The sequence below is a fragment of the Artemia franciscana genome, chromosome 8, assembly GCF_032884065.1.
Source record: "Artemia franciscana chromosome 8, ASM3288406v1, whole genome shotgun sequence".
Taxonomy (NCBI): Eukaryota; Metazoa; Arthropoda; class Branchiopoda; order Anostraca; family Artemiidae; genus Artemia; species Artemia franciscana.
Window position 1 is genome coordinate 13,262,947 of NC_088870.1, and position 16,925 is coordinate 13,279,871.

General features: G+C 32.6%; 2 protein-coding genes across 6 annotated transcripts in view; both read left to right on the forward strand.

Moving 5' to 3' along the window:
* Nucleotides 1-968: 968 nt before the first annotated feature.
* On the forward strand, nt 969-16,887 carry LOC136030005 (zinc finger protein 287-like). Of its 5 annotated transcripts, none has more exons than XM_065708617.1 (5): nt 969-1,056; nt 7,862-7,985; nt 9,405-9,574; nt 11,914-12,085; nt 13,967-16,887. In XM_065708617.1, the coding sequence occupies exons 2-5, from the start codon at nt 7,952-7,954 to the stop codon at nt 14,758-14,760; spliced, it is 1,170 nt and encodes a 389-aa protein (XP_065564689.1). In that variant the 5' UTR covers nt 969-1,056; nt 7,862-7,951; the 3' UTR covers nt 14,761-16,887. The 5 variants fall into 5 exon arrangements, with proteins under 5 accessions (XP_065564689.1, XP_065564692.1, XP_065564691.1 ...); XM_065708619.1 differs by lacking the exon at nt 969-1,056 and adding an exon at nt 1,065-1,209; XM_065708618.1 differs by lacking the exon at nt 969-1,056 and adding an exon at nt 3,139-3,193.
* LOC136030007 (zinc finger protein 664-like) overlaps nt 9,483-16,925 on the forward strand; it is a 96,728-nt gene continuing 89,285 nt past the window's right edge. Inside the window, exon 1 of the mRNA XM_065708623.1 lies at nt 9,483-9,575. The gene's annotated coding sequence lies outside the window, so the exon portion shown is untranslated. The remainder of the gene's footprint in view (nt 9,576-16,925) is intronic.

Sequence of the window (16,925 nt, forward strand, 5' to 3'; positions counted from 1 at the left end):
AAAGAGCGAGGTATTAACGAGGGTACAAACCCCCTCGTATACATAATATAAATATAAGGCTATGAAAGTTTGTTACGTAAGTTAATTCTTAAGTTACGTATATTTTTTACTAATAAAAACGTTCGTTAAAAGTTAAAAGTTCTAGTTGCCTTTTTAAGTAACCGAAAAATTAGAGGGCAACTAGGCTTCCTTCTCCACCCCTTATTTCTCAAAATCGTCTGATCAAAACTAAGAGAAAGCCATTTAGCCAAAAAAAGAATTAATATACAAATTTCATTTTAATAATTTATGTGCGGAGAGCCAAAACCAAACATGCATTAATTCAAAAATGTTCAGAAATTAATTAAAAAAAAACTAATTTTATTAGCTGAAAGTAAGGAGCGACATTAAAACTTAAAACAAACAGAAATTACTCCGTATATGAAATAGGTTGTCCCCTCCACAATCCCTCGCTCTTTACGCTAAAGGTTGACTCTTTGCCACAATTCTACTTTCTAAAACAATTAAAAGCTTTAGCGTAAAGAGCGAGGGATTGCGGAGGGGACAAACCATTTTATATACGGAGTAATTTCTGTTCGTTTTAAGTTTTAATGTCGCTCCTTACTTTCAACTAAAAACATTAGTTTTTTTTATTTAATTGTTAAAGGGATCGAAGTCCCATAGATACTTACAGTGGTGTTGCCAACAATATTACAATTGTACCATTTTGGTACATTTCACCTCTAAAGGTACACTCTGGTACAATCACAAATTTCGTGGTACATTTTACAAAATGTGGTACAATAAGATTTGACTTGACGTTCGGAAGTAGCGAGTGGAGGGAATTGCAGCTGTTTTGTTTTCTCTTCTAGATTTTTAATTTTTTTTTTTTACGCATTTATTTAAGTGCCTGTTGTTTGCCTCTTGTGGTCATAACAGCGTTAAGCAGAGTCATCTGTAATTATCACAAAATAGGTAGCAGGTAAAAAAAAAATTCAAAAGTAACGTGACATGATGGTTTACCGCGTTGTGTTTATCTAATCAATGGAAGCCACTCAGTCTTGATAATTTAGTGAGGTATGCACACAACAAAATAAATGGATTTAATGCCAAGAGGCTGGAGCAAATTATCCTTATATAAAGGAGCAACAGGCTTTGTCATCCTCAAGGCTCAAATTTTTGGGAGCCATGAGCAGCCTAGAAAAATTTGTTGGAATGAGAATCTCAACTGTAAATATTTTTTTTCAATCAGATTATACAATTCCCTTGAAACATGACATGGTGCCCAATATTACAAATATGGATGTACTGTTGTGGCGCCTCAATATTGTTTGGTTGCAATAGGCCTAGGCTATCTAAAAACAAGAGTTTGTGTATGACTGGATAGATTACAAAAACATCAAATGCAAAGCATAAAGCCTTGACATAGGCACTTTTTTTTAAATCCAAGTAGTTCCTATGTCTAGATTTTGTTTCTTGACAATCAACAAATTTCCTTCTAACACTTATGAGGCCCCACTTTGTTAAGTATGTTTGAGGTTGGATCCTATCCTGTAAGTTCAATCAGTAATCATATAACTTTTTGGTTGATGTCTTGTGAAAAGGGCCATACCATATATTTACCATAGCAGTAGAAATAGTACACAGGCTAGGTAATCAGGATTTTTGCAGGAAACTCAGGTAAATTTATAGCAAACCATATAACTGGCTTTTGTATAAAGTGAATATACCATTTGATGCCTTTTTTATGCTCTTTATGAATATATGAATCAGTTCTACCTTAAATTGATGTTTAAGCACTTTTTGAGCTCTTAAAAAATGACAAATTTTCAAAAAATTATGACAGTTTATATAATTAACTTACCCATAAAGCAAACATACCACTTGATTCTTTTTTTATGTTCTTTATCAATATAATAGTTGCTCCTATTGTAAATTCAAGTCTAAGCACTTTTTAAGCTCTTAAAAATGATGAATTTTCAATTAAAGTAGCCTATTAATTATCTGTCATTTCCAACAAAATAAAATTATGTTTTCTCCTTGCTGTTTTCAAAAAAATAATACTCAGTGCAAAGAAGCAAACACCATAACATTGGTAAAATTAATTTATCCAAATTAATATTGGAAAATCAGTGCTTATTGAGCCATGAGCATTGCTTTTTGAGCAATTTTTGGGAGCCATGAGCAGCCTAGAAAAATTTGTTGGAATGAGAATCTCAACTGTAAATATTTTTTTTCAATCAGATTATACAATTCCCTTGAAACATGACATGGTGCCCAATATTACAAATATGAATGTACTGTTGTGGCGCCTCAATATTGTTTGGTTGCAATAGGCCTAGGCTATCTAAAAACAAGAGTTTGTGTATGACTGGATAGATTACAAAAACATCAAATGCAAAGCATAAAGCCTTGACATAGGCACTTTTTTTTTAATCCAAGTAGTTCCTATGTCTAGATTTTGTTTCTTGACAATCAACAAATTTCCTTCTAACACTTATGAGGCCCCACTTTGTTAAGTATGTTTGAGGTTGGATCCTATCCTGTAAGTTCAATCAGTAATCATATAACTTTTTGGTTGATGTCTTGTGAAAAGGGCCATACCATATATTTACCATAGCAGTAGAAATAGTACACAGGCTAGGTAATCAGGATTTTTGCTGGAAACTCAGGTAAATTTATAGCAAACCATATAACTGGCTTTTTTATAAAGTGAATATACCATTTGATGCCTTTTTTATGCTCTTTATGGATATATGAATCAGTTCTACCTTAAATTGATGTTTAAGCACTTTTTGAGCTCTTAAAAAATGACAAATTTTCAAAAAATTATGACAGTTTATATAATTAACTTACCCATAAAGCAAACATACCACTTGATTCTTTTTTTATGTTCTTTATCAATATAATAGTTGCTCCTATTGTAAATTCAAGTCTAAGCACTTTTTAAGCTCTTAAAAATGATGAATTTTCAATTAAAGTAGCCTATTAATTATCTGTCATTTCCAACAAAATAAAATTATGTTTTCTCCTTGCTGTTTTCAAAAAAATAATACTCAGTGCAAAGAAGCAAACACCATAACATTGGTAAAATTAATTTATCCAAATTAATATTGGAAAATCAGTGCTTATTGAGCCATGAGCATTGCTTTTTGAGCAATTTTTGGGAGCCATGAGCAGCCTAGAAAAATTTGTTGGAATGAGAATCTCAACTGTAAATATTTTTTTTCAATCAGATTATACAATTCCCTTGAAACATGACATGGTGCCCAATATTACAAATATGGATGTACTGTTGTGGCGCCTCAATATTGTTTGGTTGCAATAGGCCTAGGCTATCTAAAAACAAGAGTTTGTGTATGACTGGATAGATTACAAAAACATCAAATGCAAAGCATAAAGCCTTGACATAGGCACTTTTTTTTTAAATCCAAGTAGTTCCTATGTCTAGATTTTGTTTCTTGACAATCAACAAATTTCCTTCTAACACTTATGAGGCCCCACTTTGTTAAGTATGTTTGAGGTTGGATCCTATCCTGTAAGTTCAATCAGTAATCATATAACTTTTTGGTTGATGTCTTGTGAAAAGGGCCATACCATATATTTACCATAGCAGTAGAAATAGTACACAGGCTAGGTAATCAGGATTTTTGCAGGAAACTCAGGTAAATTTATAGCAAACCATATAACTGGCTTTTGTATAAAGTGAATATACCATTTGATGCCTTTTTTATGCTCTTTATGAATATATGAATCAGTTCTACCTTAAATTGATGTTTAAGCACTTTTTGAGCTCTTAAAAAATGACAAATTTTCAAAAAATTATGACAGTTTATATAATTAACTTACCCATAAAGCAAACATACCACTTGATTCTTTTTTTATGTTCTTTATCAATATAATAGTTGCTCCTATTGTAAATTCAAGTCTAAGCACTTTTTAAGCTCTTAAAAATGATGAATTTTCAATTAAAGTAGCCTATTAATTATCTGTCATTTCCAACAAAATAATATTATGTTTTCTCCTTGCTGTTTTCAAAAAAATAATACTCAGTGCAAAGAAGCAAACGCCATAACATTGGTAAAATTAATTTATCCAAATTAATATTGGAAAATCAGTGCTTATTGATTATATAACATTAAAAGAATGGATTTATAATGAAACAGTAAGTTTAAGATCAATGTTTCAGAGTTTTAGACAAATGTTTTAAGCCTTTTTTATACCCCATATTTAGGTCATTTTTAAGAGCTCAAAAAGTGCTTAAATCTGAATTTGAGGTAGAAGGGATTATTATACTCATAAATAGCATAAAAAAGGCATCACATTGAAAAGGCATCACATCACATTGAGTCTTGTCTACAGATACCAGGTTACACTCAAGTTTTGGATTTATATAAATAAGGCACTATAGTACAAAGGGTTAAAGCCATTTTGGATATCCCTGGCCACCTATAGGATGGGATAATGAGCCAGTTTCCCAATGTACCCAAATAATATCCTCCTTCTATGAGGATATTACCTTCCCTCTAGGAATAGTAATTCAAAGATAATTTAGAATTTCTATGTTTGAGATTCTTTCCATCATTTAGATAATATTGAGCTCTGTGCTAAGTATAAATCAGCAAAGTTGTGACTTGTGCTTCTTTCTGTGGATAGTATTTTAAGTAATTTCTAATGTCTTATTTTTTCCTTATTTCTTATATACTCCACTTCTTTCTTTTTGTTTTTGTAGTCCACTTGTAAATAAAAAAAAAAAGACTAAAACATTTCTGAGTATTTGCTGAAGCTTGGTAAATTCAAGAAAAAAATTCAGAGAGATATACCACTGCTCCTAGATATTTTGGAGACTACTTCTAGAGACCTAATTATTGAGGTAAGAAGTTTGATATAGGAAGGTGTAGAGACGTTTTAGACATTGACAACAAGAATTAAGCCATACACACAAACAGCACAAATGCCTAATGGTAAGTATCAACTGTGGTCAATAGACATAAAAATTTCCGGAAAGAGTGAACCAAAAGATCAAGATTTTGATCTGTACTTGGAGGGAAGGCATGTTGCTTCACATGAATTTCCTCAATCCTTCTTAGAACCAGCATCAGATGTTGAAGCTAGAGAGAACTTTCAATGTCAAATTGCTCAAAGTTAAGAAGGAAAGTTGAATTTTGTCCCATCCCCTCTGAGTTAATTTCTTTTACAAAAAGTACAAAGTCAGCCCACTTGTCATATTTTAATGTCTTGAAAGCTTATCTGCAAAGAAAGTTGGAGAAATAATTACCTTGTTCTTTCCTGGTCAAAGGAGCCTTTTGTGGAGACTATAAGGAATTGTTTTCTGGTGAAGTGAAATTTGCTGTTGAATAAAAGAACTCAGAAGAGAGAAACCTGTCCAAAGAAACATACCATGTTAAAAAAAAGTCTCAAAAAGGAGAAATAATCTACAATTGAATCAGGAAATGATGGAAATAGAAAGAAAGGAAAGCTGCCAGCATAGGAATGTTTTGGAAGAAGCTGCCAAATCCCTCAATTTGTCCTCTTGACTCAGCTACTTTCCAAGATAGGCAAAAGCTTTTCCTATAGCATTTTCCCCAATTTCTTCACTAATTTTATGATTAGCCTTAATGGTTCTAGATAATAAGGTTCTATGTTGGTTTGGATATTTTCTCTCTTTTTTTTTCTTTTTGCAAAAATGTTTGTTGGCCTATCAATTGTATAACACCTACTCCAGCATAATAAATTAAGATCAGTTAAAAATGATTTAAATATGTGGATAACATTGCAGAGAAACATTATAATCATATTGATAGAAGCATGCTGTTTATTATAAAGTAAGAATTCCATTTGTTTTGTGTTTTCCTCTGCTTTTGTATATGTCATAGGGTTATATATTTAACCATAAAGGGGGTTGGGATGCATTGTCAGAAATGTAAACACAATATTAAATATGAAAGATACATTTTAATCAAAATATTTATCCAAAATTGACCACTGTCAATTTTGTACTGGGGGTAATATTCTATTGAAAGACATGGATAAAACTAGAAAGATACAAGATAATCTAATTAAAAGAAAGAGTATATGCATTATAAAGTACAGTAATAATTTTACTACTATAATGTTGTCTTACAGTTTTGTTTACAGACTAACCTAGGGTTATATCTGGATCCACTAGGGGGTTTGGGCTGCTCTTCAGTTATGGTAGTAACACATTAACCATTACGTTTGGAAAGAGAGTTTGGGAATCAAACGGTTCCATTCTTGTTATTGTATTATGTTTCTTTAGAAGAGAGTATATACAATACTGTTACCATATGCTTTCCATTGTTCGCAATTGCTTGAATCATTGTTTTTAATCTTAACCATGTCTGTAGTATAGCATCACATCATGGTAAAACAATGATAACAGTGGAATAAGCAATATTGATTAGTCTTTTTTGATCTCTTCTAATAAAACAAATATAGATATCAAAGCATAGTAAGATTTGATTTACAAATCAATCCTTCTTTCCAATATAATTGCAGTTGCCATGGCAGTGGGCCTCATTTTCTACAAATGATGCCAGATATAAAAGATTAATGATGCAAATCATATCTACCATTATATTTGGACAAAGTATAAATTGAAGAATCAAATGCTCCTTGTCATTATTGTTCCCTTTAAAGGAGGCCATACAAAAAGATAACTATCATATTATTTCAAAACAGTTTTGAAATGTAAATTAACATAGATGTAAATATGAAAATTTGATTTACAGAAAATTAATGATGAAGTGAGAATGTCATTTATATATTCATTTCTTGTGGTTTTCTATATAGCCTAGGACTTTGTCTGGCCCCATCAGGGTAAGAGCAAATAGTCTTGGATCCTATGAATATAGATACCCTTCAATTTTCTATCCAATGCTTCTACAATAAGAAATAATGCTTGGAGAGTATTAGCCTTCATTAACTTATTAGTGATAATGGCATCACTTCTATTACTCCTGTATAAAACTGCTGGGAGTTTCTGTTACCTAGTCTTGTGGGGTTGGAATGTTCCTGGATTCAAACTAAACTTTATTAAGCTCACTTTATGTATTTACTTGATTAATTAAGTTAACACTAATTATAGGTTTGTATTTAACATCGTCTGGAATGGTAGTTTTAAGGAAGAGCCAATGGGTAATGATCCATGGTAGGCGAGCAAGCATGGAAAGTGGGTGTCATTTTTATCATTTCTAACCCCCTGCCCTTCCCCTAAATCTAAGTATCCTAATTTATTTTGTGACTTGCTTGTATCCTTCAGAATTTCTGTGTATAATTTATTAATATGAGCATCTAACTGTATCTGGTTTCTAAATTGGGGCACAAAATACCAACTTTCAAAAATTTGAAGATATTATCTATGCTGTTTTTGAATCTGACTGGGACCCATCTATTGTTGGAATGCATAAGGTTGAATCCTTGTTCTGAAATAGCAGCTTGTGACTCAACATAAAATACTTCTAACTCACATATTGAAAAGGAAACTCAAGCAATCTATAAAAGAACATAATTTCAACAACTATATTACAAATGATGTCATTGATGTGGGAATAATAATAAAGGGAAGATTAGGAATAGAAGTAAACTGCTGGTTAAATATGGACCAGAAATTAGATGGAATAGACTTAAATTGTATCATATTGTCATTTGGTTCAAATCTAAATATCACAGAAGTCCTTGTAAGCCTTGTTGAGAAATGTTGACCTCAAACTAAAAAAACTAAGATTTTTTTAAGTTTATCTTAATATCATAATTGCACAATTTAGAATTTCTTGATCAAAGTAGTCTGTTGTCAAACTGACTCATTTTGCTTGTTTTGAATAAGAAATTTGCACGTGTTGTTACTAATCTTGTTTTTTAGGACAAAGAACCTAGGAATTTGATGGAGAATCACCTGGAGATGTAATCCATCTTAGAGAGCCAAGTGAAAGCTCAAGTTGACTTTGAAACAATGGACCTTTCTGATCAACCCATGCTTAAGAAAGGTAATTAATAGTTCTTAGAACTTAGCCAAATATTGAAAAGCATTATTTGTATTTTGTCCTTTATTCTATTTTTTGAGACAGTGTAGTAAAGGAGTTTAATGTTTCTAGTTTTACCCAAAACAAGAAAGCTAAAAATGATTTTATCTGTTAGTGGACTTAGGTCTAAACATTGGTGGGGAACTAGACTGTTTTTTGGGGTGCTGGAGGATTTCTTTGTTATCCCTATTCCTGGGGAGAATGGGAGATATTTGGAATCTATCTTGTCATGGTGAATCCTGTCTCTCATCTGGTGCTTATAGGCTTGATTACTTCAGATCTTACATTTTTTGGCCTTACTTAGTTTGGAAAAATCCTTTTGAGATGTATGAAATTTGCAATTGTAATGAAGTATGCAGCCCTGTCTTTATTTCATTTGCTGTTTTTCCTCTGTCGTAAAAGTAAAGAGTAATATTAAATTGCACATGAGCAATAATTTGGAGTGGCTTATCATGTCAAGTTGAAACTTCTGGCGCATCATGAAAGGGATGTTCAACTGTTCTAAAGGATGCTCCTCTATTACTAATAATATACCACTAACACAATCCATCTTTTGGTGGACTCAGGCCCAGACATTGGTGGGGAACCTTAGAGTTTTGCTGGGTATTGGGGAATTTTTTTGTTACCCCTATTCGTGGGGTAATTGTAGATATTTGCATTCTATCTTATCATGGTGAATCCTACCTCCTATTTGGTACTTGTAGGCTTGATTATTTACTGAAGCTGATTAGAAGAAATTTTGTTTTTAGACAGAGCCAAAATTTTACTGTCTTTGTTTACTACTGATCTTACATTTGTTGGCCCAACTGAGTTTCGAAAAATCATTTTCAGATGTATGAAGTTTGCTGTTGACATGAAATGTGCAGCCCTATCTTTATTTGAGTTGCTGTTTTTATCTGATAAAAGTAAACACTAAAGTAATACAATCAAAGTTAGCTTGTGTTGAAAGTCAAGTTGAAAACGAATAGAATTTACTGTGAATAATGAAATACCATTTAACCAGTTACCTAAACAGGGCATAATTATGTTATAATTAATGCAGGTATTATATTTTGGTAAATTTCTTTGAAAAGCATAGAAAATAGAAGATGAGTAAAAAAAATTTTTCATCAAACTAAAGTAACACAAAACATAATCAGAGCTTAAGTAGGGAATAATGTAAAAAAATATAAGCTGAATAAAATTTGTTGCATCATGATATAGGAGATTTTTGTGTTCTTTGTTGAATGTATTTCTTTGGAAGCTATTTTATTCATGGCTAAAGTCTCCTATCCAGTGTCTTATGAATATCTTCTAGCTTTAGCAGAGTTTCATATTTTTGTTTTGCTTTAGCAGAGTTGCATTTATTTGTTCACAATGAAAGTTTATTTACAACTGTTTTAGAAGCTGATGGGATATTTTTAAATGAAAATTACCTGCAGTTTGGGATTATGAATCCTGTCGTAGTTCCCAAGGAGGAGGATAGTACTTCAGTCATTGCAACAAGTATTCCTGTAAAATTTGAAACTGAATCAAACTGTATTAACTCGGATATAACTGCTATCAAGGACGAAGGTATGTTGTAAAACCTCTTCAGCTCATATGTATATCTTCACAAATATAAAACCATGTGTGTATTTGCCTTTGAATCTGTTTGTACAGTTAATCAATAGCTAAAATTTTAAGGTATAAATGTGAAAGTTAGGTAAAACAATGTTGTATAACAATTTGTAATAATTGTCAAGTTTTCAAATACGACCCTGCTTGGCATTTGTAAAGCTTGCTAGAACACATTGTTCAATGTTCAATGGTGTCAATTCAGTATCACTTTTAGTTAATCACAAGATAGATATATTATTAAGCTTCAAAAGTTACTTGCTATTAAAATGGTTTAAAGTGATAATGGAGGAATGGTGCAGTCACTCTTTGACTTTAATGCACTGAACATGTGTATAAGCAAAAAGTGTTTTTCACTCTTTATCATCACTAATACATTGAACATCTATGGAGAGTTATAAGTGTATAGATTATAGAGTAAAAGTGTAAATAAAAATGTCCGTTTCTCCTATTATATGGATGTTATTTTTTTAAGGTTAAAGAGAAAAGAGGATTAAATGCTTTTTTCTTTTAATAAAATGGTCTAGATATTAAGGGTGAGCAGTCTGATTTTCCAGAGGTGAGGAAATGCAAAAATGTTTTTAGTGCATTGACCACTGGCCACAACTGTTACTACCTTAAAAAGAACCAGTAGTGCTTTGTAATTGTGCAAAAGTTAAATTTGTCATAAAAAAAGGAAGAGGATCTTGATCTTCAAGAAATTACTATGAATGAAGAAATCAATTCTAAACTAGAAAGTCTTAGGCTGATAGCTGCACTTCTTGTGAAAATATGTCTTTTAAGGCTTATTATTTATTTTTTATTATTAAGATTAGTGGAGCAGCATTATTGCTTCTCAATATGAGTTCAAAGTAATTTTTGTTAGAAGTGATAAGTTACACAGAACCATTTTTTAACAATGAAAAAAATGAATTGTAAGGTCAGGATACTAAGTGTTTGACTTCTGAAAGGGTCCCAGTTCTTATTCATTTGGAAAAAGGATAATGGAAATCGCAATGCTCATGTTCCCGCTTTCCCCTTGCTGGTTTGAAAATCCTTGGATATAAATTTGGCTGGTTATGGCTTGCATGAAAATATTCAATTGTACAAATATTTCTTCTTTTTTATGCGTTACCATACTGATTTTTATTGAAGTGATGTTGTATCCATTAACAGGCTTGTAAAGGTAGTTTGTATTTTCTGTGATAAATTTCGTTACTTGTTTAAATTAATTTCTTTTTGCTCTTGGTTAAACCTCTCATGAGACTTAATGGCATTGGTGTATAGGGTTTTGTATCGATATTTACTTCTAAGTATTAACCTTCTATATGTTTTATATGGGTTGGTTGCATGCAAGTTATGGGGGGAGAATGAAGAGGGTTTGTTGTAGGTTATTTTGTAACTTGAGTTACAAGTTGCTGACTTTTTCTCGCTTCCCCTTTTTACGAAAAATAAGAAAGGAAAAGTGTCTTGCTAGATTCGGAAAGATAAGATGGCAGTAGGCTACTCAAAATATTTTTTGCTTTTTCATTCCCTACCTCTGATTCTTTTGACACTGCATAATAAAAAGTCAAAAAGATTATTTTGTGTAGCAGGGGCTTCATCGGCTTTCTACTAGAAAAAAACCTATTTTGAATCTATCAAGTTATTTTCCTCTTTTTTTCACAGTTCAGTGTTGGCAACTGAAAACCCTTGGGAAACTTTCACATGACTTGCGTGAATTGCTAATTGCGTAACGACCCACATAAATCGTAGGAAACCTTGTTTTCAGTTATGAATAGACCTAAGATGGGGAAAGAATGTTTTCCCCATCTTTTTGGTCTCCTTGGTTGGTATGGTACAGTACGTGTCCTTGGTAGGTACGTCTGTATGTTGTCATGGCTAATTCTGTGGTTCATTTTGGTGTCCTCGGTGCTTTAAATAGTACTTGGTACTTCTTTTTTTGTACAGGAGTATGGAAATAAGAAAATTTTGTGATGAGATGCTATGGTTAGCTACAGTTATTTTTACTAGAAAATGAACTTACATCCCTTTAAAATTGGATATGAATTCAATTTTGTTGCAAAAAGTAAAATTGAACTTTGAAATATAGGCAGTTATTTTATACAAGGGTTTAGTCTTAAGACCAATAACATTGATATTGACGAAATAAATAGACCTTCATAGGAAATTTTTTGACGTTGTATTGTCATAATAGTATGCCGTTAGAAGCTTTTTTACTCGTAATTTTTATTCTTATATTTCGTTCAGTTTGAGAGGAGTAGTAGATTCAATCTCCTGTGTTGGCTCACACGATTTAACGGCATAATTTTTTTCGGCATTTGAAGACATATTCCCAAATGAAGACAAACTATTTTTGGGTATTACAAAACCTGTTTCATCACCTAAACACAGAGATGTTGCTTCTGATATTTCATCCTGTACATCTACAAGCCTCGAACCTGATTTTGACTCTATTGAACAGGACTTAACTACTATCAAGAGCGAGGGTATGATTGCCTCCTGATTCCTCTATTGCCTTTTCAAACAGCTAGAAGTATAAGTGATATTTGTAGTTATATTTTTAATTACAAATATATCACTTTTGAGTATCTTATTATCCATTCAGTGCAAATGGCTGATAACACAATTGAGCTTAACTCTAGCATTTATGTGATTTTTGATAATTTATCTTTCTATAAACTGTTTATTGGATATTTGATTTCCCACTTTCATGGTTATTTTAAATTTTATCCAAGAGTGTGAATCGCAGAAGTCTGAGCTGCCCAAGATTATGAAGAGATGGGGTTGTACCAGGCTTTAACTACGAGGGCCGAAGCTCTTAGTGGGTACAGGAAAACTGCAAAAAGGCAGTAAGATGTTGCATATCGTGAAAATCTCCCAAAAATTCATAGAATATAAAATCCAGAGAACTTTGCGTAAAATAATGTTTCCCTTCCTTGTGTCAAGATTGAAGGTCCAAGCTGCTGGTATTAGTGAGCAAGTGAGTATAGCAACGAATTAGGGTGTTTGCTGTTAAAGTATAAAAATACAGATTTAATAAACATGGTCAAACTACTAAGGGAGGACTAGTTGCATTTATTTTTTTTTCATCTTGGTATATTTGGCGTGCATATTAACAAAATTTTACTTTGTATTTGGTAAGATAAGATAAGATATTTATTTCAAAAAAATCACTATCACAAGCCCTCAGGGGGCCGAATTCGGACTTCGGAGTCGACTAATAAAATAAACAAAGCAAAAAACACTAATAATAATGAATGATCAAATTATGTTTAAAAATGCATATATCATGGTCATTAAAAAAAATATAAATCATGGTCATGATTTATAGTTTCAAACAGTTTTAATTTTATGTGAGAATAGGAGGATTTTATTGATTTCCTCATTACTTTGATAATTTTTGCCCTTAAAAAAAACGAATAATTCATCACAATAGTTCAGGGGATACTATTACCCTCCGAAAAATGTTGGCCGCATTCCTTCGGCCATTCCAGGTAATTCACCGTTTTAATACGTCCTTTTGACAATCTGAATGGACATGATGGTTTTCTATATTCAGTTTAACATCTTTCTTTTATTCAGATTAACATCCGCCTCGACATTCCCACAAAGCTTCAACTTAATATCTTGCCTTTCCTCAGATATTGCACGAGCCCACATTTTCAAATGTACTACTTTTGTTTAAATATTTGCTAATTTATTTTATTTGTGGCCCTTGTTTCGGGACCTATGGGAATTTTCATCATTGGAGACATTTCTATTGAGCGTTCAAATATTTAAAAAACTGGCTATCTCGAAATTTTGATGATTTTTTTTTTGAAGGGCATAGAGGAGGGAGATCTCTCCTTCCATCAATTTTTATTTTTAAAAAGGGTTTTAATTCTCAATTTCCATCTAATGACCCCTTCTGGAGTCTCAGCAAACACTCCTTACATTTTAAGTAGCTCTGGGTGAAAATTTAGCTGAAAACCCATTAATAATGTGTTAACTTATACCCGAAAGGTTATTTTTGACATTTGACGTGTTGCAACATTAAACAGGTGTCTCGCTTCCGAGTCTGAATTAAATGGAACCATTTTGAAACAAAAAACTGCATCTTTCGTAATCATGATTTATACAAGCTACCATTTAGTTTTATTTTTTTAAAAATAACCAAATCGTCTGTAACACTCTTAATTTCAATTTCATAGTCTTAAATGGCCATTCTCTCTCTATCAATAATATTCCTACCTCAAAACACAGGGTTAAAACTAAATTGTAGGATTCGTTTTCGAACTTGACAACCTGGAAAAGTATCACCAATAAATTGTTGCTTCTCTGCATCGAATATGTTTTGATGTTTTAAGTAAATATTTTTTCTACTTTAGACGTCCCAGCTCTCCTGCCGTTTTGCGACAATGCATCACCGGAAATACAATCCTCTAAAATAATTAAAGAATTGGATACTGGATCATTTTGCCCAACCATAGTGAAAAGTACTAGTGATTCAAGTTATGACTGTAATTATAAATCCTCTCCTTATTCTGACAAGAAAGGGTACACTTCAGTACACTATTCAGATGCTGTAAAGCAGCTTGAACTTGAAAAAGGAATTCCTGTTGTCCCATTAGAAAAATTGTCTGAAAAACTCTTTAAGCGCGTTATGTGCAATACTTTAAAGAGACATAAAAGAATCCACTCTGGGGATAAGTATTTCATGTGCTCTATTTGCCATAAAACCTTTTCCCGTGCTGAAAATCTGAATGTGCATCAAAGAATACACAGTGGGGACAAACCTTTTAAGTGTCTTATTTGTGATAAAGGATTTTCTCAGTCTCAACATTTAAAGACACATCAAAGAATGCACAGTGGGGATAAACCTTTCAAGTGTCTTATTTGTGATAAAGGATTTTCTCAGTCTCAACATCTAAAGACACATCAAAGAATGCACAGTGGGGATAAACCTTTCAAGTGTCTTCTTTGTGATAAAAGATTTTCTCAGTCTCAACATTTAAAGAAACATCAAAGAATGCACAGTGGGGATAAACCTTTCAAGTGTCTTCTTTGTGATAAAAGATTTTCTAGTTCTTCAAATTTAAAGACACATCAAAGAATACACACTGGTGATAAACCTTTCAAGTGTCTTCTTTGTGATAAAGATTTTCTCAGTCTCAATATTTAAAGAAACATCAAAGAATGCACAGTGGGGATAAACTTTCAAGTGTCTTATTTGTGATAAAAGATTTTCTCAGTCTCAACATTTAAAGAAACATCAAAGAATGCACAGTGGGGATAAACCTTTCAAGTGTCTTCTTTGTGATAAAAGATTTTCTAATTCTTCAAATTTAAAGACACATCAAAGAATACACACTGGTGATAAACCTTTCAAGTGTCTTCTTTGTGATAAAAGATTTTCTAATTCTTCACATATAAAGACACATCAAAGAATGCACAGTGGGGATAAACCTTTCAAGTGCCTTATTTGCGATAAAACCTTTTCCTGTGCTGAAAATCTAAATGTGCATCGAAGATCACACACTCGGGATAAATCCTTCAACTGTGCTAAGTGCGACAAAGCCTTCTCCCGTGCTTAAAATCTAATTTTCAATCAAAGAATAATACTCCAGAGATAAGCCCCCAAGTATTTTATGAAACTTTTTTCCAGGCTCCAACTTTAGATATGTATCAAAGAATTCAAAAACTTTTCAAGTGTGTTATTTGTGTTAAAAGCATTACCCAGACAACAGCTGTGAATGTGCTTCAAATAATATTCCCATTTGGTTGAAAGTCATAGAATACATATTGGAGACACGCCTTAACAAGCATGCAATATGAACAAATAAGTTTGTCACTACTTCAGATTTGTGCTGGGATGGAATCATCTATACCAGAAAAAGCCATACATGTTGAAAAAATTTCTGAGAATTTAAATTTGAACTTTAAACCACGAAATATCCACTGTGACTAAAAGTTTGTTACCATAGTTATGTTCCTGTTACTGATAACCAGATATTAGAAAAATAATACATATAGACCCCCTTGTGACGTGTAGGAAAGGAAGAACGAAGGAAAGCGTACGCAATCGTCTACAGTTTTTGCGGCTCTGTTTCTGTAGTTGATACAATAAAAAGATACTAGATTGTGATAAGATCTAGTATAGAAATCCATAGAGCCTAAGCTAGTTTTGAAAAACTAGACCATGATAGTTGCAACTGTTTCCAATAGAAATACATTCCAAGTCTTCTACACTTGGCTAGATTCAGAGTTATGAACTAATCTTTTATGTGGACATGGTGGGTATTTTTGTGTGTTTTGTTGATGAGTCCTACTGTACTCTGCAAAAGGGAAGAAGTGAATTGGAGTGGTATTATGAACGTGGAATGTATTTATTAGGTCAGCTCTATCATATCAGAAATATAGGCAACTGTAGTCTCTGCATTCTCTGGTGGTATGATAGATGTCTCAGGTAAGGTATGAGCTGGGTGGCCCTACATTGCACTTCTCAACTTTTTCTCTATTTCTCTTATTAAGAGGATACTATACTGATGAGTAATGCTCAAGTATTGGATTTAAACCCCACAAGAAAGTGATTATTTTGTAGGGATCATAAAAAATATTTGCTTAATGATTGATATCTATTTACTGCGTGTAGCATGTGTGCATGAAACTGCAAGAGCTTTGTCTCGGGTGGGCCTGATGTTTGAATGTCAAGAAACTTTTGAGTTTTCAAATATATCAGGTTTTTTTCTTTAAATTGTGAAAATTAGGTAAAACTTAATATGTTTAATTTCAGATGTTGTATTTCCCGTAGCCGTCATAGTTAAAAGACAATTAAGCTAGGTAAAATGACAGCTCAAATATTCAAAGGAAAGTAAAATGACATAAATTAATCCTTTTTTGTTTCTAACTTTCTGGTCCAGTTTTCCATCACAGGCAATCCCACCCCTCCTGCGGAAAATTTCGCTTGGGAATTTCTTCCCACATGTGAAATTGTCATTTTTTTAGAATGTTGTTGCTTTGTTAAAATAATTTCTATTCATTTTAAATTTGCTTGGCCCTCATTTGGAATTTATTCCATGTTATTTAAATTAAATTTAACCAAGAAATCCTGTTAAAGGTACTTCAGACGGGAAAGACTTTTAATTATGGCACTTGGTATTAACCAAGTGACATATAGCAATCGCCAATTCTGTCGGTCCCGGTTTTGCTACTTTAGGCACTTCCAGGTAAGCTAGGACGATGAAATTTGGCGGGCGTATCAGGGACGGGACCAGCTTAAATCAGAAATAGTCTGTTTCCCAATTTGACCACCTGGGGGGGGGGGGAGTGGGGGGCCGGTTAATTCAG